The following is a 21,202-nucleotide window of genomic DNA, read 5'->3' on the forward strand; positions in this document are numbered from 1 at the left end:
TGTTCCTTGGGTGGAAAATTTGGAAAATGAGTAACAAGCAATGCAGCTTGCTTGGATCAGAAGGTGTGGACAGAGGCGGTAACTCAAAATAACCAGCAAATCCTAGCTGCTCATGCCTACAAACCAATTCCATCCATGAGGTATTACTCCCTGGAACTTTGTAACAGTCTTGTGGATACTTCCTGGAAAAGACCAACTGATATGTGTGGCATTGGATGGTCCTTATTCAGTAAAGAAGACATTTCTCATATCTAAGGAAACTATGCATTCATTCCTATAAACTCACCATTGATAGCAAACCACAACTCTTTTATCAGCAGTTCAACAGTTGATCAGTTATCCTACATGAAGAGTGCTTTTCTTAGGAAATTGCAGCAATCAGCAGCAGAAGGCAAGAAGCTCGATATAATTGAGGCAACACCTGTACTTCAGGACATCTACGAGCTATCAAAGGATAATAATTTCACTTTCTTTTATATAAGCAGAAATTGTACTCGATATGTAGATCAACTTGCTAAGAAGGCCATGATTGGTCGTCAGAATTATGTAATATCCTGAGTGTTTTAAACAATCTTCTTGTACTTACCTATTAATGGAAGAAAAAGTTGAAAAAGGATTTGTTATTGTCCATGTTTATATATTATTATTTAAACAAATCCTACATAATGTTATTCAGACTTATTCTTTGAAAAAGGGGGAAAATAATTAAAACTAAAATGGCACGTAATTTCTAGTTAAGCCCCATAACCACTCCGGCACGGCAAAATGCTGTCTGTGACTTGTGACGGTCTCTCACTATACAATTAATTTAAGCCCAAACTCTAATATATGGGTTACATTAAGCACAATCGATCTCTCTCTCTCTCTCTCCCTTTTTCTGGGGTTTTCTTCTCTCCTTCTACTGCGTTCGTTTTCGTCTTTTTTTTACAAAAGAAGTTCAGAATCAGTTTTGGTTCTGTTTTTTATTTGGTTTTGATTTGATAGCATGGTTAGACCCAAAAATGATCAGATGAATTTTATTCGCTGTGTCTAGATTGATCGAATATATATAGAGCATGTAATATTTTTTTTTTAATGAAAATTGATCGAATATAAAAATACTCAAAAAGAAGATATTGTTACCAAAAAAGGGTGAGGATATTATAGTAATTTGAATTGCATTCAAATGATTAAAGGATCTTGGTTTGGGGATTCAAATTCAAACGACATTTTCGTATTAGGTAACAAGATGGAGAAGATCTGTGTAGCAGTCAGGGTGAGGCCGCCGACGCCGGAATCATCATCATCGGAGAACGGATCTTCTCTCTGGAAAGTCGAAGACAATCGCATCTCTCTTCACAAGTCACTCGACACCCCAATCTCAACCGCTTCTTACGCTTTCGGTACCAAATCTTTCTCAATCCATTTATTCTGGGTTTCCATTTCTACGTATCTGGGTACCTTCAAAATCTCATCTTTATAATCTCTGTGGTGTTTGTTCTTTTGCAGACCATGTGTTCGACGAAAGGTCTACGAACGCATGCGTCTACGAACTTCTTACCAAGGATATCATTCATGCCGCCGTCGAGGGTTTTAACGGTATTCAGATCTGATCCTAACCTTAATAACAAAAAACGCGAGGTTAATTTTTAGTTCACTTTCTTGATGTATGGTTTTGTTCAGGTACTGCGTTTGCTTATGGGCAAACTAGTAGTGGAAAGACGTTTACAATGACGGGTTCTGAGACTGATCCAGGGATTATTCGAAGATCTGTCAGAGATGTGTTTGATAGAATACAAATGGTAGGTCTAAGATCAATTGAATGATTCGGTGAGGTTTTATAACTAAAGAGTTCAGTTTTTAACTTGTGTGTGTGTTGATGATCTTTAGATATCGGACCGTGAGTTTCTCATCCGGGTTTCGTACATGGAGATTTATAATGAAGAAATTAATGATCTTTTAGCTGTTGAGAACCAGAGACTGCAAATTCATGAACATTTGGAGGTTGGTTTGATGGAACGTCTACACAAGTGATGTTACATCATTTAGTTTTGCTCAAGTGTTACTAAACCGGTTTGCTTGTCTTTGATGTGCAGCGTGGAGTGTTTGTTGCTGGTCTTAAGGAAGAGATTGTTAGTGACGCTGAACAGATTCTAAAGCTTTTAGACTCTGGAGAAGGTTTTTAAGCCAAAGCTAAGCTAAGAAGTATTTTGATTATGCATAATAATGTGTATTGACATGGTCTTCTTTAATTAACAGTTAATAGGCACTTTGGCGAGACAAACATGAACGTTCATAGTAGCAGGTCCCATACCATCTTCAGAATGGTAAGGGTTTTCAAATCTATGTACGGAAACTTCTACTGTTTTGTAAGTGATTATTCTGATCTGATCTCTCTGGTGGGATAGGTGATTGAGAGCAGGGGAAAAGAAAACTCTTCTACGGATGCTATCCGTGTCTCAGTCTTGGTGAGTGATAATTTTACCATCTTCCAAAAGTTTCTTGTGGAGGCTACATTTAAATGATAATTCTCTTACTGGTGTTCTTTTAATGGAATCTAGAATTTGGTTGACCTGGCTGGATCTGAGCGTATTGCTAAAACCGGTGCTGGTGGAGTGCGCTTGACAGAAGGGAAGTACATTAATAAGAGCTTAATGATTCTTGGTAATGTTATCAATAAGCTAAGTGAAAGTTCAAAGCTAAGGTACTTTCTTACCCTTTCATTTAGCTACACGTACCAACGATACAGCTCAGCTCATTTCTTACATTCTTGATTATAGAGCACATATTCCTTACCGAGACAGTAAGCTAACTAGAATTCTTCAGCCTGCACTTGGTGGTAATGCCAAGACTTGCATTATATGCACTATCGCACCAGAAGAGGTAAAAGAAGTTTTCTTTTTGTCAGGTTTTGCATTTTCCTGGCTTTTGTTAATCATGCACACGAAAGATTAGTCAATTAATGAGTAATAGTTGAATGCTCATGTGTGTAGCATCATATTGAGGAATCAAAAGGAACTCTCCAATTTGCAAGCAGAGCCAAACGCATCACCAACTGTGCTCAAATCAATGAGGTCAGCATGTCAATGAGCGCAAGATTCTTGGGAGAGATTTAACTCACTTTCTTCTTTGTGTCCTGTTGATTTGTTTTTCTTCTTCTTCTTTATTGAATATCTGACAGTGTTTCAATGCTTCAGATCTTGACTGATGCTGCTTTGTTGAAACGCCAAAAATTAGAGATAGAAGAACTAAGGATGAAGCTTCAGGTATAGTCAACATTTATTTCAAATACATCTAGGCATGGGGACGACACTAACATTACTAAATTTTGTAGGGATCCCATGCTGAGGTGTTGGAACAAGAGATATTAAAGTTAAGCAATCAGATGCTTAAGGTAGTTTTTTTTTTGCATTTTTCTCTTGTGTATGTATTCTATAGAACATTGAGCAGACACAGTATACTAAACATCTACCCTTTTGTTTGATTTCCAGTATGAGTTAGAATGTGAAAGGCTAAAAACACAACTGGAAGAAGAGAGAGGAAAACAGAAGGAGCAGGAGCAATGCATCAAGGAGCAACAGTTAAAAATTGAGAACTTAAACAATCTTGTCACTAATTCAGACTTTAAGAAGAACCAGTCAGAGGTACATATGCATTCATTGGCTCAGATAGATTTTCTGAATAATGCCTCAACCATAACACCCAGACATTTTTTTCTGAGAAACAGGCTTTAATTTGCAAACTCCTAACTTCTTATTGATTGTGTTAGAGAAGTTAATTATTGCTTTTATGCTAATATGTTGGACTCATGTAGTTTGGTTATGTAAAGCTTTTGTTAATGTAACATCTCTATTGGCAGGACTTTATTAGTTTAAGAAGGACTCAAGTTGGGCGATGCAATGTCAATGATAGCAGCGGTTTTCCTGGGACTCCTTGCTTCGAATCAGCTGAACCTTCCTTTGTGGTTGCTCGGTCGAAGTACTCAGGACTATCTGATTTTAGTCCAATGGTTGATTCACTGGGGGACGTGGCCGATGAAGACACTTGGACAAAACTAAACAAGGGTTTTGTCCCAGACCTTGATCAACTCCAGTTTACACCTGCAATTAAAAGGCAACCCACTCCATTAATTGCTGCAACCACGGTTAGTAGATACAAATACTTGACCCATGTTATCTTCCAATAGTAACAGAGTTGCAATGAATAGAGACACGTGGATGCATATGGTCTCTTTATTCGCTCCCCTTTTCATATCAGCATGCACACAAACACTCTGGTGCATCAATACTGGCTGGTATCTAGCTCATGTATACTGAGAATTACTAAATTTTGAAACTTCATATAGATGAATACCGAATACGCATACATTATCCAAAACACGTTCCTAAGCTGGCCATAATTTTTCGTTAACTTTGTTTTAGGAATGCTCGCGTGAAAATCAGAAAGTGGTGGAAGATCTCAAAAGTCAGATTGAGTTGCTGACCAGTGAAAAGGACAGCCTGCAGGTTAGACATATTGGCTTTATTGGTTGTTCAAGTGAATATGCTTTAGCCTTTAGCCATAAAATGAATATTCTGTTAAAAATTAAATGAATGATACCAGCTGATTGTTTATGCATCAACTATGCATTCTCAGGTAAAATTCAGCGAACAAGTAGTACTGAACAACAAACTTTTGGGAGAGATATCTGAGCTCAAAGAAGGAACGCTTCACATGAAAGAAATTCCAAAACTGTTATCTGAGTCGGTTGCTAATTGCAAGGATGTATACAAGGACGTGATAGTCACAATGAAGGTGAACAGCTTACCTTTTCTTATGTGAATGATCATCACTAAAAGGAAAATTGAGTTTAAAGTCTTTTGTCTTGCATTTTGTCAGACCTTAATGGCTGAGAAAGAATCTCCGACAGCAAAGCTATTCTTTGGTGTAACTGGAATCACAACAAGCCTTCTTTCAACTCTAGAATCACAATTCTCAATGATATTGGATGGTCAGAAAGCGGGTAGCATCATAGATCATCCTTTATATGATCAATGGGAAACACTTCGTGTTAGTCTGAAGAACACAGCCTCAAGCCTGCTGTTAGACGCACAAGCAAAAGATGAAATTCTTAACTCCCACGACAAGGTAGATTCCTTGTCACAATCATCAAGATACGGATCAATTTTGCTTATTGTTTCTTTCGTTTTGCTTTTATACTTTTGTCTCTCTTGTTAGGACTTAGTCCAGTGAAACCTCTGCATACATTTCTTAAGGGTTTGGATCATAACTTATATATTTTCCTGTTTCTTGTACATTTACATCTCATTGGAGCTTCACTTGAATCTCTGTATACCAATGTTTCAATGGGAAAAGCAGGAACTGATTCTTGTTTAGTTGATTAGATCTTGTGGTCAGATTACTATATCTAAGACAGGTTTTGAATGTGAATTTTTAAGGGACAAGAAGCGGGTGCAATGGAGGAGAAGCTGAAGTCTGAGCTCAGCATAGTCAAGGAAAGATATAACGAGCTGGAGAAAGAGTTGTCTTTGGATAAACTGCTTCTAAAAGCTTCAAGAGAGAGCCATGAGAGGCTGGAAAAGGAAGTACAATTCCTGAAGGAAGAAAGAGATTCATTAGATGTAGCAGTCTCTCAATCAACTCAGAGGTTGAGAGTGATTGCATCTGATAAAGAGAATGCTTTGAAAGATCTTAATGTGGAAGTGAAGAGAAGGAAAGAGATGGAGGAAGAGATTAAGCAAATCAGCTTTGCCTTCTCTAGCAGGCAGAAGTCTCTTATGTCTTTTCACAATGAAATCAAATCCAAAATGCAGAAACTAACAACGCAGAATCCGAAATTGAAGTAGCAGAAACAGCTGTTTGTGTTAAAGTTTATGCCATTGTTACAACTAGCTCATGTGTTATTTATGTAACAACTCATTACTGGTACTCCAATATTATCTAAAACTAAAGTTCGGCTTTGATAGTACTATAATGAGACATTTAAAACGATAGTCGATTGTTCAACACGGAAAACATGAATCAATTTTTTCTTTTACATGTTTTTTTCTTTAATTCGGTAGCATTTTTTTTTTTTTAAACTAGGAGTACTGTAATTGGAGTCGCGGCAATAATAATCCACGAGTACGGTTTCAACATATCTTTGTCTGTGACATTTATATGCCAAGGGTTTGCGGAGACCATTGGTACGTTTGCCTTTGTCCTAAACTGGTTCCTAAGAGGTGTGACTACGAATATCGGCATGGTGAAAAATTTCAGAACTAGGAGTACTGTAATTGGAGTCGCGGCAATGATAATCCAATGGTATATCGGAAAACTAGTCTATATCTACGGAGAGAAATCTAGTGACCTAACGATGACGAATATGGAATACTAAATATATATTGAATAATTAAAAGTCAGTAACTATTACATATATAATTAAATTGGTGCGAACGTATACATCAATTTTATTAATCCAAACAATTTTTTTAAAAAATTTGATAGGATATGTAATTAAATTTAAATGATATTAACATATATAGTATATTTTTAATATTAATGTCTATATTTTTTTTTTAAATGATGCTTTCTACTCATATATTTTTTTGATCATTTGTATCTTTAATAGCAAAAACTTTAAATTACTGATAACAAAATTTTCATTTGTGGGATTAATAATTTTAGTAATTGATAATTTTAAAAAAATTTATCAATGTTAGTTCAAAACTTTTATCAAAAAAAATTATTCAAAGTAAATTTTGAAACTAAAATATTTATTTATTCAATATGGTTTATAGTTTAATTTAGAATGATATATATACATATATATTTTAAATCTTAATGATTAATTAAATTAGACTTTTACTTATATGATTTTGTAATTATTTGTATTTTGTCATAACAAAAATTTTAAACCATGGATCGCAAAATTTGAATGTGAGACTTTTAACAGTTTTAGTAATTTATAGTCATTTTTTAAAATTCAAAATATAAAATATACAGAAAAATCTAAATTTTTATAATATGGTTATTGTGTTTTTTAAAAGTTATTTTAATAGTTTTAAATTAAACAAATTTGATAGAAGATACATTTTTTTTATCAGATCTTTATTATTCAAAATCATTAATTGTCATATATACTTTATCCACATTAGGCAATTCCGTAATCTTTATTTAAGGAAATAATAAATGACATTAATAATGAATTTATGGTTAGTTTAATAAAAAGTTTATTATATAATTAGATGGACCAACCTATTTCTCTAGTAATTCTAAGAATCATCCTAGTGATGACATGTGACTACAAAAAGAAGTTGTAATGTTTCACAAATAATATATATGAGATTTTGTAATTATATTAACCACGAGTATGGCTCCCTTCACTTGCATCAACATGCTCCTTATAGACCTTAAGGTAGTTCAAGTCTCTTCAAAAAAAAAAATAGCATATTTTCTTTAATATATTTTCTCTTTTTTGGTCAACAATATATTTTCTTTTAAAATCACTAATTTAAACGATTGAAAAAAAACACTTATTCAATATAACAAAACTTTAGATTAGATAGGTAACATGAAATCCAATTAGTACAACTAAAAGCTCTACATCAAATATTGATGATGATGCAGAATCAACTGTCCAAAAAAATATATTTAATGGGATGCACTCAAATTTCTAGGATATTATTCACATTTTCATGAAATATTTTTAAAAATAGTACAGAAATTTACATAGATTTTGCTTTGGATAGGTGAAAACTCTAAACTGAAATAGATCCAAAATGAACTTGACACTTATTTATGTTAAAATTCCCCTTGATTTGTGGTGTTTCTGGGATAAAAATGATAATAATTAAAAACCAATGTGGGAGCAGAGCTCGAACCCTGGCCTACGATAACCAGTAAAGTCACATAACCACATTGACAGAACAAACTCATTGCGGGATCTCTCAAAATGTATACAAGTACATTACATTAAGCCCAAACTGTTTAATATATTAAGTTAAGCCTAGACGGTGTCTCTCTCTCTGTATCCCTCTCTCTTTTCTTTTCTGGGGTTTTCTTCTCTCCTTCTACTGCGTTCTTCGTCGTCTCTTTCTAGGTATCTCTACATACATACTGTCTCAGATTCGTATTTTGGTTCTCTGATCTGTTACGATTCTGAGATTGATCACTCTCAAACCTTTATTTGTAGATGGCGACTGGCAGATCCGCAAGTATGCCGTCACGGTTGCGGCAGCTTCTTTCCGGCGAAGGGTCCATCGGCCCCTCTATTAGGCTCGACGCTGAGCCTGTGAGTTGTCTCAAATTCGATTTTTAGGGTTTTTTTTAATTGATATTGATTGAATTCAATTAGGGCTTTTTAATTTGATTTTGAAATCCTGTCACAAGCTTTAGCCTTAATTAGGGTTTATTATTGTCATGTGTTGTAGCCTCCGGAGATCAAATCGTTTATTGAGAAAGTAATCCAGAGTCCACTCTCTGATATTGCGATACCTCTCTCTGGCTTTCGCTGGGAGTACAGTAAGGTAACCATAATAATAATACATAGAAGCCTTTCTCATATTATCCTTTTTTGTTGATTGATTGATTATTGTTATTCCAGGGCAACTTCCATCACTGGAGACCTCTTTTTCTACATTTTGACAAGTACTTCAAGACGTTTATATCAACTAGGAATGACCTTCTCTTGTCTGATCACATTTTGGAAGATGCGGATCCCTTTCCCAAGTACTCTGTTCTTCAAATTCTCCGTGTGATGCAGATCATTCTCGAAAATTGTCCCAACAAAAGTTCCTTTGATGGTTTAGAGGTATGCCTCATCTGTTTCCCATATCTATCTTAAAGCTCGTTTAACTTTATTAGTAACTCTTTCCTACATTGTTTGTTTTTTTGCAGCACTTTAAGCTCCTACTTGCCTCCACAGATCCAGAGGTTCTCATTGCTGCCCTGGAAACCCTTTCTGCGCTTGTGAAAATCAGCTCATCTAAGCTCCACAGGAGCGGAAAGTTGATTGGATGTGGTTCCGTAAACAGCTTCCTTCTCTCTATTGCCCAGGGCTGGGGTAGCAAAGAGGAGGGTCTGGGTTTGTATTCCTGCGTTGTCGCTAACGAGAGAAACCAGGAAGAAGGTCTGAGCATCTTTCCTTCCGACTTGGAAAATAATCACAAGGAAGCTGATTTTCGGATTGGTTCTACTGTTTATTTTGAGTTGCGTGGACACAGTGCCCAGAGAATAGATGATGGTAGTAGTAGTGCTACTTCTTCTTCTTCTTCTTCTTCAAGGGTGATACAGATTCCTGATTTGCACTTGCGGAAAGAGGATGATCTTGTGTTAATGAAGGAGTGTATAGAGCATTACAATGTTCCCCCGGAGCTCAGGTTCTCTCTACTGACCCGTGTCAGGTATGCTCATGCTTTTCGTTCTTCCAGAATATGCCGGAGTTATAGCAGGATCTGCCTACTTGCGTTTATTGTACTTGTTCAGTCAAGTGATGCCCAAGAAGAACTTGCATCCTTTTTTGCAAACGAACCTGAGTATACAAATGAATTAATAAGAATTGTCAGATCTGAAGAACCAATCCCCGGAACCATTAGAACTCTTGCCATGCTTGCATTGGGCGCTCAATTGGCTGTATACTCCGCCTCTCATGATCGAGCCAGGATTCTAAGCAGATCTAGCATCAGTTTCGCCGTAGGCAACAGAATGATTCTGCTTAATGTGCTTCAGAAAGCCGTTCTCTCTCTGAAGATTTCTAGTGATCCATCATCTATTGCTTTTGTTGAGGCGCTACTTCAGTTTTATTTGCTTCACATTGTTTCATCATCGTCATCTGGAAGCACTATAAGGGGGTCTGGCATGGTTCCCACATTTCTCCCTCTCTTGGAGTATACTGATCCGAGTCACCTGCATCTTGTGTATTTGGCCGTTAAAGCACTACAGAAGCTCATGGATTATAGCAGTTCTGCAGTTCCTCTACTCCGGGATCTTGGGGGAGTAGAACTTTTGTCTCAGAGGTTAGAGTTAGAGGTTCATCACATTCTTAAGTTGACTGGAGAGAACAACAGTGATATGGTGGTTGGTGAATCTTTAGAACTAAATGGTGATCAGTTGCTCTCTCGAAAGAGACTCATCAAGGTTCTTTTGAAGTCTCTTGGTTCTTCTACGTATACTCCTGGAAATGCGAATAGGTCTCAAAGTTCTCAGGAGAGCACGTTGCCTGCCACTTTGTCTTTGATATACAGGAATGCAGATAAATTTGGTGGCGATATCTATTACTCAGCTGTGACGGTTATGAGTGATTTAATCCACAAAGACCCCACATCTCTTACTTCCCTGTTTGAAATGGGCCTCCCTGAAGCATTTCTGTCTTCAGTTGTATCAGGAGTACTTCCTTCTTCCAAGGCTATTGCATGCATTCCAAATGGCCTGGGTGCAATATCTCTTAATAGCAAAGGTTTGGAGACAGTAAAAGAAACTTCGGCACTGCGCTTCCTTGTTGATGTCTTTACTTCCAAGAAGTATGTTCTAGCTATGAATGAGGCCATCGTTCCGTTTACAAATGCCGTGGAAGAGCTTTTGCGTCATGTCTCATCTCTAAGAGCCACCGGTGTTGAAATAATCATTGAAATTGTGGATAGAATTGCATGCTTTGGAGAGAGTGGTTCTTCATCATCCTCTGTAAGTACTGCAATGGAAATGGATTCAGATGTGAAGAACATAAATGGCGTCAGTCATGAGCAGTTTGTTCAACTCTGCATCTTTCATCTGATAATTCTGCTCCACAGAACAATGGAGAATGCTGAGACTTCTCGTCTCTTTGTGGAGAAGTCTGGCATTGAGGCGTTACTTAAGCTTCTCTTGCGACCTAGCATTGCTCAGTCTTCTGAAGGGGTGTCTATTGCCTTGCACAGCACCATTGTTTTTAAGGGTTTTACGCAGCATCACTCTGCTTCTCTTGCTCGGGCCTTTTGCTCTTCTCTTCGTGATCAGGTGAAGAAAGCTTTAGAAGGACTGCAAGATCTCTCGGGGACATTCTTACTTGATCGAAAACTTTCTCCAAGCTGTGGAATTTTTTCTTCTCTTTTCCTTGTGGAGTTTCTTCTGTTTCTAGCTGCATCAAAGGATAACCGTTGGATGACTGCATTGCTTTCGGAGTTTGCAAATGGAAGCAAGGATGTTCTGGAGAATATAGGCCATTTGCACCGTGAAATTCTATGGCATATAGCAGTTTACGAGAGTGGAACGCTGGAAAGTCCAAATACTTCTCCCGAGTCAGAGCAAACAGAGCCGTCTTCAAATGGAACGGAAGGACAAAGGTTCAGTTCTTTTAGACAGTTTCTGGATCCATTATTTCAGAGGAGAACGTCAGGATGGAGCGCAGAATCGCAATTCTTTGATTTAATAAATCTTTACCGTGATCTTGGACGTGCATCGACTGGATTTCAACCACGACCAATCAGTGATGGTCCCTCTAGCTCATCAGACGCTTCTGGTAACAGAGAGCTTGAAAGAGATGGATCCTATTATACATCATGCTGTGACATGGTGAAGTCATTGTCCTTCCACATCACATACATATTCCAAGAGTTAGGGAAGGCAATGCTGCTCCAATCTCGTCGGAGAGAAGATACAGTAAATGTATCTCCGTCATCTAAGTTAGTTGCCTCAAGTTTTGCTTCAATATCCCTGGATCACTTGAATTTTGAAGGCCGTGAGATTGCAGCCGAGGCATCAAGGTCAACTAAATGTCTCTACCTTGGCAAGGTTGTTGACTTCATCGATGCTGTCCTTCTTGACAGGCCTGATTCGTGTAATCCTGTTCTGATAAATTGCTTTTATGGCCGGGGGGTGATTCAGACGGTTTTGACAACATTTGATGCTACTAGCCAGCTTTTATTTTCAATTAATAGGAGCTACTCATCTCCAATGGAGACTGATGATGTTAGAGGAAAGCAGGATGAAAAGGAAGACACAGATCACGCGTGGATATATGGTCCGCTGGCTGGCTACGGGAAGCTCATGGACCATTTGGTTACGTCATCGTTTATCTTATCACCATCCACAAAACGCTTGCTCGTTCAACCAGTAGAAAATGGGAATATTCCATTTCCACAAGATGCTGAGACATTTGTGAAGATCCTGCAGTCCATTGTGTTGAAAGCTGTACTTCCGGTGTGGACTCATCCACTATTTACGGAATGTAGTTATGATTTCGTCACTGCCCTCATTTCCATCATCAAACATGTGTATTCTGGAATTGAACTGAAAAGCTTAGGTGGCAGTGGTAGCGCTCGTGTAACAGGTCCACCTCCCAGTGAAACAACCATTTCAACAATTGTGGAGATGGGGTTCTCCAGATCCAGAGCCGAAGAAGCTTTGAGACAGGTTGGATCGAACAGTGTTGAGTTAGCCATGGAATGGCTGTTTTCCCACCCAGAAGAAATCCAAGAGGACGATGAACTTGCTCGTGCTCTTGCAATGTCCCTTGGAAATTCTGAATCAGATACAAAGGAGAATGTTGTAGATGAAACTCGAGAACAGATTGAAGCAGAAATAGTCTCGCTGCCACCAGTTGAAGAGCTTATAACAACATGTACGAAGCTTCTGCAGATGAAAGAGCCCCTTGCTTTTCCCGTTAGAGACTTGCTTGTATTGATATGCTCAGAAAACAATGGAGAACACCGATCTGGTGTTATATCTTGCCTTCTTAGCCGGATTAAGGATTGTTGTCCTGTCTTCGATGACACAAAGAACAATCTGCTCTCTGCTCTGTTGCATGTTCTTGCTTTGATTCTACATGAAGACGCAGGTTCCCGCGAAGTTGCGCTGAAGGCGGGTATTGTAAGACTTGTGTGCGATGTACTCTCAAAGTGGGATTCTGGTAGTATTGATAAGGAAAAGTTTAATGTTCCAAAGTGGGTGACGACAGGGTTTCTTGCCATTGATAGGCTGCTACAAGTGGACCATAAATTAAATACTGAGCTTATAGAGGAGTTGCAAAAAGGTGAGACATCTCTGGCCATTGATGAGAGCAAACAAGACAAGCTGCAATCTGTTTTTGGCTCTCCACAGCTTGTTGATGCTGACGATCAGAAGAAGTTGATTGAGATTGCTTGTACATGTATCCGGAATCAGCTTCCTTCTGAAACTATGCATGCTGTTTTACAACTGTGTTCTACATTGACAAGGAAGCATTCTGTTGCTGTCTGCTTTCTTGATTTTGGAGGTGTGCAAGGACTGCTTTCTCTGCCGAGTAATAGTCTTTTTCCAGGGTTTGACTCAGTTGCTGCTAGTATCATCCGTCATATTCTTGAAGACCCCCAAACGCTTCAGCAAGCCATGGAATCTGAGATAAAACATGCACTTGCAACACTTTCCAACAGGCACTCAAATCAGAGAATCTCTCCACGCAATTTTTTGTTGCATGTGAATTCTGTAATTGCTCGGGATCCAGTCACTTTTATCCAGGCCGCTCGTTCTATATGCCAAGTAGAGATGGTTGGTGAAAGACCTTACATCGTGTTAGTCAAAGAAAAAGAGAAATCAAAAGACAAAGAGAAGGATAAGGATAAGGACAGAGCTGACAAAGAGAAATCTAAGACTTCTAATGAAGTTGCAACTACCACTCCCCCTGGGAGCACCAAGGCTAAAGTTTACCGGAAACCTCCTCAGTCGTTCATTGGTGTTGTTGAGCTGCTTCTGGATTCTCTCTGTAATTTCATTCCTCCTCCAAAAGAAGACATGGTTGAAGGTGATTCTACTTCAGCAGACATGGATATTGATCACGCCTCTACTAAGGGAAAAGGCAAAGCGATTGCTACCGCACCTGAAGAAAAGAAAGCTATTTCACAGGACATGTCAGCTTCATTGGCTAAAATTGTTTTCATTCTGAAGCTTTTGAGTGAGATACTGTTCATGTATTCTTCGTCAATCCATATAGTACTTCGAAGAGATGCTGAAATTAACAGTCTTAGAGGTCCTCAACAGAAGGGTGGTCAAGTTGGTGGAATATTTCATCATATTCTTCACAAGTTTATTCCATACTCACGGGTGAAGAAGGAAAAGAAATCTGAGAGTGATTGGCGGCAAAAGCTGGCAAGTAGGGCTAATCAGTTTTTAGTGGGTGCATCTGTTAGATCAGCTGAAGCAAGGAAGAGGATATTTTCTGACATTAGCAATATCTTCAATGACTTCATAGGTACCTCCAATGGGCTTAGACCTCCAGCTAATGAAATACACATTTTGATAGATTTGTTGAGTGATATGCTCTCTGCTCGGTCACCTACTGGATCACATATATCTTCAGAAGCTTCGAATACTTTTGTTGATGTTGGATTGGTTAAGTCTCTTACTCGTACTCTTGAAGTGTTGGACTTGGACAACGTAGAATCTCCCAAAACTGTAACAGGAATCATAAAAGTTTTGGAGTTGGTGACTAAGGAGCATGCCCATTCTGCTGATTCGAACTCCAAGAATGAAAATGCGAACAAGTCATCTGATCAAATTCAATCAGGAAGAGGAGATACTACTGCTGATGCGTCTGAAGCAGGGGAAATTATGCTGCGGTCAAATCATGATTCCATGACAGCTGATCATGCGGAGAATTTTGGCGGTTCCCACACTTTTGTTGGTTCAGAAGATGTGACAGATGACATGGAGCATGATCAAGACTTGGATGAAGGATTTGCCGCAGGTGGGGATGATTATATGCAAGAAGCAGCTGAGGATGCTAGGGGGTTGGAAAACGGGATTGGGTCGATGGGTATAGAGTTTGAGATGCATACCCACGTGCCAGAAAATCTTGATGAAGAGGAAGACGAAGAGATGTCTGGTGATGAGGGTGACGAAATAGATGAGGATGAAAACGATAATGAAGAAGAAGACGAGGAGGACAATGACTTGGAAGAAGAAGAAGAAGATGTACATCACCTGCCTCATCATGACACAGATCAAGATGATCATGAGCTTGAGGATGATGAATTTGAAGAGGAAATACTGGTTGAAGAGGATGAAGAGGACGAAGATGATGAAGATCGGGTAATTCTCAGGTTTGAGGATGGATTCAATGGGCTAAACGTTCTTGATCATTTGGAGGTTCTTAGAGATCATAGATTTTCCGATGAAACACTTCATGTAATGCCTGTTGAAGTGTTTGGCTCGAGACGTCAAGGACGAACAACTTCTATTTACAGCCTTCTTGGCAGAACTGGGGATGGTGCTACTCCTTCACAGCATCCTCTTTTATCGGGATCTCCATCACTTCCAGCGTCGCAAAGTCAAACAGGTACTCTTTTGTTTTTACTTGTGTTCATTTCCCTTTATGTTATGTTTTATTTGGGTTTGCTACCAGATTACATTTTGTTTGTGTTGATCTTCCTAAAGGAATAATTTGTTAATCGACCGTTTTCTTCTCTTTGTAGAAAGCACACATGATCATACTGTTGGAGGTAGGGATTCCAACGGTAGTTCTTCGTCACGGCTGGATGCTATATTCCGATCTTTGAGGAATGGCCGGCAGGGGCATCGTTTGAATTTATGGGCTGATGACAGCCAGCAAATTGTTGGATCTGGCGCTTCTACCGTACCACAAGGCCTTGAAGATTTGCTGGTATCTCAGTTGAGACGTCCCGGCTCTGATAATCCTTCTGATGATCAGAATCCATCACCTTTGGAACCCCAGTCACAGGCCGAGAGTGGGCAGCCACAGGAGGCAACTGTCAGACCTGAAATTCCAGATGAAAACGCCACTGATAATGGAGGTGCCAATGTGTCTGCTCCCTCTATCGTTTCGCCAGTTGCATCTGCTACCCCGGATACACGAGCCCCTGCTACTGATTCTGTCTCAAGCTCGCGGTCTCAGTCAGTCGAAATGCAATATGATCCAAATGATTCAACTGTTCGGGATGTTGAAGCGGTGAGTCAAGAAAGCGGTGGGAGTGGGGCAACCTTGGGTGAAAGCCTTAGGAGTTTGGATGTTGAGATCGGAAGTGCTGATGGACATGATTATGGTGGAGAAAGGCATGATGTACAGCCAGCTATACGCTCAAGAAGAGCAAATTTGTCACTTGCGCCATCTTCAACTGGGCGAGAAGCTTCTCTTTATAGTGTAACTGAGGTTCCTGAGAACTCCGGTCACGAGGCTGAGCAGGATAATCCACCAGAGGAGCAACCAGTTAACAGGAATGTTGCTTCTAGTTCTATTGATCCTGCATTTTTAGATGCCCTACCTGAGGGACTGCGAGCTGAAGTCCTTTCAGCTCAGCAAGGTCAAGCGCCAGAACCTTCTAGCAATGAACAGCAGAATTCTGGAGATATTGATCCGGAGTTTCTTGCTGCACTTCCTGCTGATATACGAGCTGAAGTTCTGGCACAGCAACAAGCACAACGGGTTCATCAGTCTCATGAACTTGAAGGTCAGCCTGTCGAGATGGACACCGTTTCAATAATTGCAACGTTTCCTTCGGAGTTGCGAGAAGAGGTATTGAGTTGTTGCCTTTTAACGGCATGACCATGAGTTGAGTTGAAGTTTATTCATCTAATATTACTTTTGTTATCAGGTGTTGCTGACGTCAGATGATGCCGTTCTTGCAAATTTAACACCTGCACTGGTTGCGGAAGCAAACATGTTGCGTGAAAGGTTTGCTCATCGATACCATAACCGTGCACTTTTTGGTATGCATCCAAGACATCGTAGAGGGGAGGCATCCAGGCGAGGTGAAGGTGTCATATCTGGAAATGAGGGGATTGCTTCTCGTAGGTCTGCTGCAAAGGTTATAGAGGCCGCTGGAGCTCCCCTAGTTAACACTGAGGCACTCCAAGCAATGATTCGTGTTCTTCGGATAGTTCAGGTAGTTACCTAATGCATTACTTAGATATTTAACTGACATCACTTGGACAATTCATTTATATATCTTTGGTCTGCAGCCTCTTTACAAGGGTCCTCTGCAGAGGCTTTTGCTGAATTTATGTTCTCATGGCGAAACAAGGTTTTCCTTGGTTAATACATTCATGGATATGCTGATGCTCGACACAAGGAAGCCTGTTAACTACTCGAGTGTTTCCGAACCACCTTATCGTCTTTATGCTTGTCAAAGCAATGTAACATATTCACGTCCTCAGCACTTTGATGGTATGCATCTATTAATACATTGGATTCTGACTGGGAATGTGTTTATAATAACCAAGTTCTGTAGATAATAGTTGTAATTCTATTTGCAGGGGTTCCTCCTCTAGTGTCTCGGCGTGTCCTTGAGACTTTGACATATTTGGCACGAAATCATATATACGTAGCAAAGATTCTGCTTCAATCCAGGCTTTCCCTGCCTTCCCTTCAAGGTTCAGTACCCTCAGACAAGGCACGTGGAAAAGCTGTTGTAGTAAGTGATGATCACATGAGCAGAACGCAGCAGGAACCCGAATCTGTAGCCTTTGCGTTGCTTCTAAGCCTCCTGAATCAGCCCCTTTATTTGAGAAGTGTGGCTCATCTTGAACAGGTACTCCTTTTCGTTCGGTGCTATGCTTTGGCTTTGTTTACTGTTATGAAAATTAACTCGGGTTTGTATGTATTTTCTCATCATTTGTTCCAGCTGCTGAACTTACTGGAGGTCATCATTGACAACGCTGAACGAAAGTCTGAGTCAGCTGACGGATCAGATGGGTCTGCCAGCGAGCAGCAATCAACGCATCAAGCATTAGAAGTTGAAAACAATTCAGAAAACCACGATATGGTATCTGGCACTGTACCTGCTGGTACAGTGACCAAGCCAATTGTCTCATCTGGAAGTTCGTCCAACAGAGCAGAGAGTGGATGTGATGTTCATACTGTGTTGCTTAATCTTCCCCAGTCAGAGCTGTGTCTGCTTTGTTCATTACTTGCACGTGAAGGGTATGTCAGATGCTTATATGTGAACACCTCCTACTTTCTATCTGTCAGTTAATGCTTAAATTCTGTAAGTTCTACAACTAGCCTTACTAATTGTTGTGTTGTTGATTCAGTTTGTCAGATAATGCATACACCCTTGTAGCGGAGGTGCTGAAAAAACTTGTGGCCATGGCTCCAAGCCATTGTCATTTGTTTATCACAGAGCTTGCAAACGCAATACAGAGCCTGACAAGATCAGCGATCAGTGAACTTCACATGTTCGGTGAAGCCGTAAAAACGCTTCTAAGTACCACGTCATCAGATGGATCAGGAGTATTGAGGGTTTTGCAGGCATTAAGCTCCCTCGTTGATTCGTTGTTAATCACAAAAGAGAAGAATTCGGAAGAGCATGTTGCTGTGTTTTCTCAGCTATCGAACATCAATTTAGCTTTGGAACCTCTGTGGCTGGAGTTGAGCAATTGCATATGCAAAATTGAGGGGCATTCTGATTCTGCTTCTGTTACTACGACTTCTCCAACAACCTCGACGAGTTCAGCAACAACAAGGGGAGCTGGAGTAAGCCAGTCACTTCCTGCTGGTGCCCAAAACATGTTGCCTTATGTAGAGTCGTTTTTTGTTACCTGTGAGAAATTGCATCCATCATCACAGTCTTGTGATATCTCGGTTCCCATGGCTTCTTCTGATGCTGAGGAGCAGCCCAAGGGTCCAGGACCAAGCAGCAGCTCCAAGGTGGATGAGAAATACGGTTCTTTTATCAAGTTTTCTGAAAGGCACAGGAAACTTCTTAATGCTTTCATCCGACAAAATCCTGCCCTGCTTGAGAAGTCCTTTTCGCTAATGCTCAAGGTTCCACGTTTTATTGAATTTGATAACAAACGTGCATACTTCAGATCAAAGATAAAACACCAGCATGACCATCACCATAGCCCTTTGAGAATCTCAGTGAGAAGAGCCTACATTCTTGAAGATTCATACAACCAATTGCGAATGAGGTCAACACAAGAACTGAAAGGTAGATTGACTGTTCACTTCCAAGGAGAAGAAGGTATTGATGCTGGTGGGCTTACCAGGGAATGGTATCAGCTGTTGTCAAGGGTTATTTTTGACAAAGGAGCTCTTCTGTTCACAACCGTTGGCAATGACTCGACTTTCCAACCGAATCCAAACTCTGTTTACCAGACAGAGCACCTCTCCTACTTCAAATTCGTTGGCCGGGTGGTAAGCTCCTTTTTCTTTTTTTTCTTTTTACCTAAGTAAGTAGCTGCGTTAATTCCTTCCTAAATTCTATCTATCCCGCCTGCACAGGTTGGAAAAGCTCTGTTTGATGGTCAACTACTTGACGTCCATTTCACTCGCTCTTTTTACAAGCATATCTTGGGAGTTAAGGTCACGTACCATGATATTGAAGCTATAGATCCCGATTACTATAAAGCCCTGAAATGGATGCTGGAGGTATATATATACTGTAGATACACCTTTGTTTGTTTGTTTCTTTGGTCCAAAGCATTTGTTACTCATCTGTTGTTTTTTCTATAATGCAGAATGATATTAGCGATGTCCTAGATCTCACTTTTAGCGTTGATGCTGATGAGGAAAAGCTAATACTGTATGAAAAAACGGAGGTAACAACTATAACTTGTTCAGCCTTTTTTAACTGTGTCTTTGAAATGAAATTTGTTTGAACGAACATTAAAAAAAAACAATTGCAGGTGACCGACCATGAACTGATCCCTGGAGGGCGGAACATTAAAGTTACTGAGGAGAATAAGCATGAATATGTAGACCTAATCGCCGAGCATCGATTAACCACAGCCATTCGTCCTCAGATAAATGCATTCCTGGAAGGGTTTAGTGAACTTATCCTTAAAGATCTAATATCGATTTTTAACGACAAGGAACTGGAGTTATTAATAAGTGGTCTTCCTGATATCGACTGTAAGTAGTAGTTATATATATCATAATCCTCCTGTGCTAAGAATTTTATAGCCTCTGACCTTTTTTTTGTTGGGTTATTATGTATCAGTGGATAACCTGAGGGTGAATACTGAATATTCTGGGTATAGTCCTGGATCCCCTGTTATCCAGTGGTTCTGGGAGGTTGTTCAGGGATTGAGCAAAGAAGACAAAGCCCGTCTATTGCAGTTTGTGACTGGAACCTCTAAGGTAAATAAAACATGTTTGGTTTGTTTCATTAGATTTTTTTTTTTTTACAAAGTGGGAAACTGACGTTTTGAACTCAACAACACAAGGTACCTCTGGAAGGATTTAGTTCCCTTCAAGGAATTTCAGGGGCACAGAAGTTTCAGATCCACAAGGCATATGGAAGCGCTAATCACTTGCCGTCTGCTCATACCTGGTAAAAAAAAATCTCAATCCTCCAGTGAAACTATTCTCTGATGGATGACCACAAATATTAATATATATGCAAAACTGTTTTGTTTGCAGTTTCAATCAGTTAGATCTGCCAGAGTACCCGTCTAAGGAACATCTGCAGGAGAGGCTGCTGCTTGCAATCCATGAAGCAAGTGAAGGATTCGGATTTGGTTAAAACAAAAACCAGCTTCCTTTTTTTTTTTTGCTATTTCATTCTATACATATACCTTTTGGGCAAAACGAATGATTTTCTGTAATTCGCACTCTCTACTCGAACGTCCTTTTAAAAGAGTATGTTCAATAGATATTTTTATCCCTTAGTTTGCAGAGAAATTTATATGGAAAGGCACTTCCTATGAAAATCATAACACAAATAACCACTTTCTCTATTAGAAAGCACTTCCACCCCTTTCAAAGTAGTACTACACCACACATTTCCAATAAACTTCAAAAAATTTAATTCATCTGGCCTTTCTTGATCCGACAATACATTTTTACCTAATTTAGTGTCTACAATAATCTTTTTCCTATCAGTCAACCAACAAAACTCATCTTTCATATCCAGAGAAATTAACATGTGCAAACATGAGACACTTACCAACCGCACTCAAAACCCATATGTTGGGTCTTTCAACATCGGTCTTGAATCTGATTTCATTGTGTTTTTCGACAAGTGAAGCTTCTTTACGAGTTTCTTCTCTTTTTTTTTTCAATACCAAGAGGTTCGGGTCGAAGCCCGTAATTCTCCTAGGCCCGAAAACACATCATGTTGTCCCATTGGCCACTCTAACCTAGGACCTCTGACACATTGTCCAAGAATCCTTTCCAGTTAAGCTAATGACCTATGGTTACAAGTCTCTTCTCTCATTTCCCATATCTATCTTTCATTAAGTTTTAATTAGCTTCTTTTATTGTTTTGCCGTCAAGCTTTTTTCCGGCTAATTTCATCGCAACAATAACAATGATGGAGGATAGTGACTTTTTCAA

The 21,202-nt window shown here is 39.4% G+C and overlaps 2 protein-coding genes across 4 annotated transcripts in view; both read left to right on the plus strand.

The window, feature by feature from the left end:
* LOC125593466 (E3 ubiquitin-protein ligase UPL1-like) overlaps positions 1-20,535 on the plus strand; it is a 33,788-nt gene extending 13,253 nt beyond the window's left edge. Inside the window, exons 1-17 of one of the 2 annotated variants that reach the window (XM_048770125.1) lie at positions 7,895-8,059; positions 8,153-8,251; positions 8,391-8,486; positions 8,564-8,770; positions 8,857-15,244; positions 15,381-16,438; positions 16,518-16,808; positions 16,885-17,089; positions 17,179-17,453; positions 17,547-17,845; positions 17,956-19,060; positions 19,148-19,294; positions 19,384-19,464; positions 19,552-19,777; positions 19,866-20,005; positions 20,092-20,198; positions 20,288-20,535. In XM_048770125.1, coding sequence (XP_048626082.1) covers positions 8,153-8,251; positions 8,391-8,486; positions 8,564-8,770; positions 8,857-15,244; positions 15,381-16,438; positions 16,518-16,808; positions 16,885-17,089; positions 17,179-17,453; positions 17,547-17,845; positions 17,956-19,060; positions 19,148-19,294; positions 19,384-19,464; positions 19,552-19,777; positions 19,866-20,005; positions 20,092-20,198; positions 20,288-20,390 — 10,827 coding nt within the window. In that variant the 5' untranslated portion in view covers positions 7,895-8,059 and the 3' untranslated portion in view covers positions 20,391-20,535. Of the gene's footprint in view, positions 1-7,894; positions 8,060-8,123; positions 8,252-8,390; positions 8,487-8,563; positions 8,771-8,856; positions 15,245-15,380; positions 16,439-16,517; positions 16,809-16,884; positions 17,090-17,178; positions 17,454-17,546; positions 17,846-17,955; positions 19,061-19,147; positions 19,295-19,383; positions 19,465-19,551; positions 19,778-19,865; positions 20,006-20,091; positions 20,199-20,287 lie in introns of those variants that run through there. The other variant, XM_048770126.1, reaches the window with a different exon arrangement.
* LOC106355161 (kinesin-like protein KIN-7N) lies at positions 874-5,947 on the plus strand. 2 transcript variants are annotated; one of them, XM_048770128.1, is made up of 20 exons: positions 874-1,131; positions 1,221-1,382; positions 1,489-1,578; positions 1,663-1,781; positions 1,870-1,983; positions 2,076-2,157; positions 2,239-2,306; positions 2,388-2,447; positions 2,541-2,683; positions 2,760-2,862; positions 2,973-3,053; positions 3,177-3,245; positions 3,314-3,373; positions 3,471-3,623; positions 3,839-4,123; positions 4,187-4,273; positions 4,401-4,484; positions 4,615-4,773; positions 4,858-5,106; positions 5,418-5,947. In XM_048770128.1, exons 2-20 carry the CDS (start codon positions 1,229-1,231, stop codon positions 5,823-5,825), a joined length of 2,568 nt encoding a protein of 855 aa, XP_048626085.1. In that variant the 5' UTR covers positions 874-1,131; positions 1,221-1,228; the 3' UTR covers positions 5,826-5,947. The 2 variants fall into 2 exon arrangements, with proteins under 2 accessions (XP_048626085.1, XP_048626086.1); XM_048770129.1 differs by lacking the exons at positions 874-1,131; positions 4,187-4,273 and having other exon boundaries at positions 1,171-1,382.
* Positions 20,536-21,202: the final 667 nt, after the last annotated feature.

Source organism: Brassica napus, chromosome C9, assembly GCF_020379485.1.
Source record: "Brassica napus cultivar Da-Ae chromosome C9, Da-Ae, whole genome shotgun sequence".
NCBI classification, from domain to species: Eukaryota; Viridiplantae; Streptophyta; class Magnoliopsida; order Brassicales; family Brassicaceae; genus Brassica; species Brassica napus.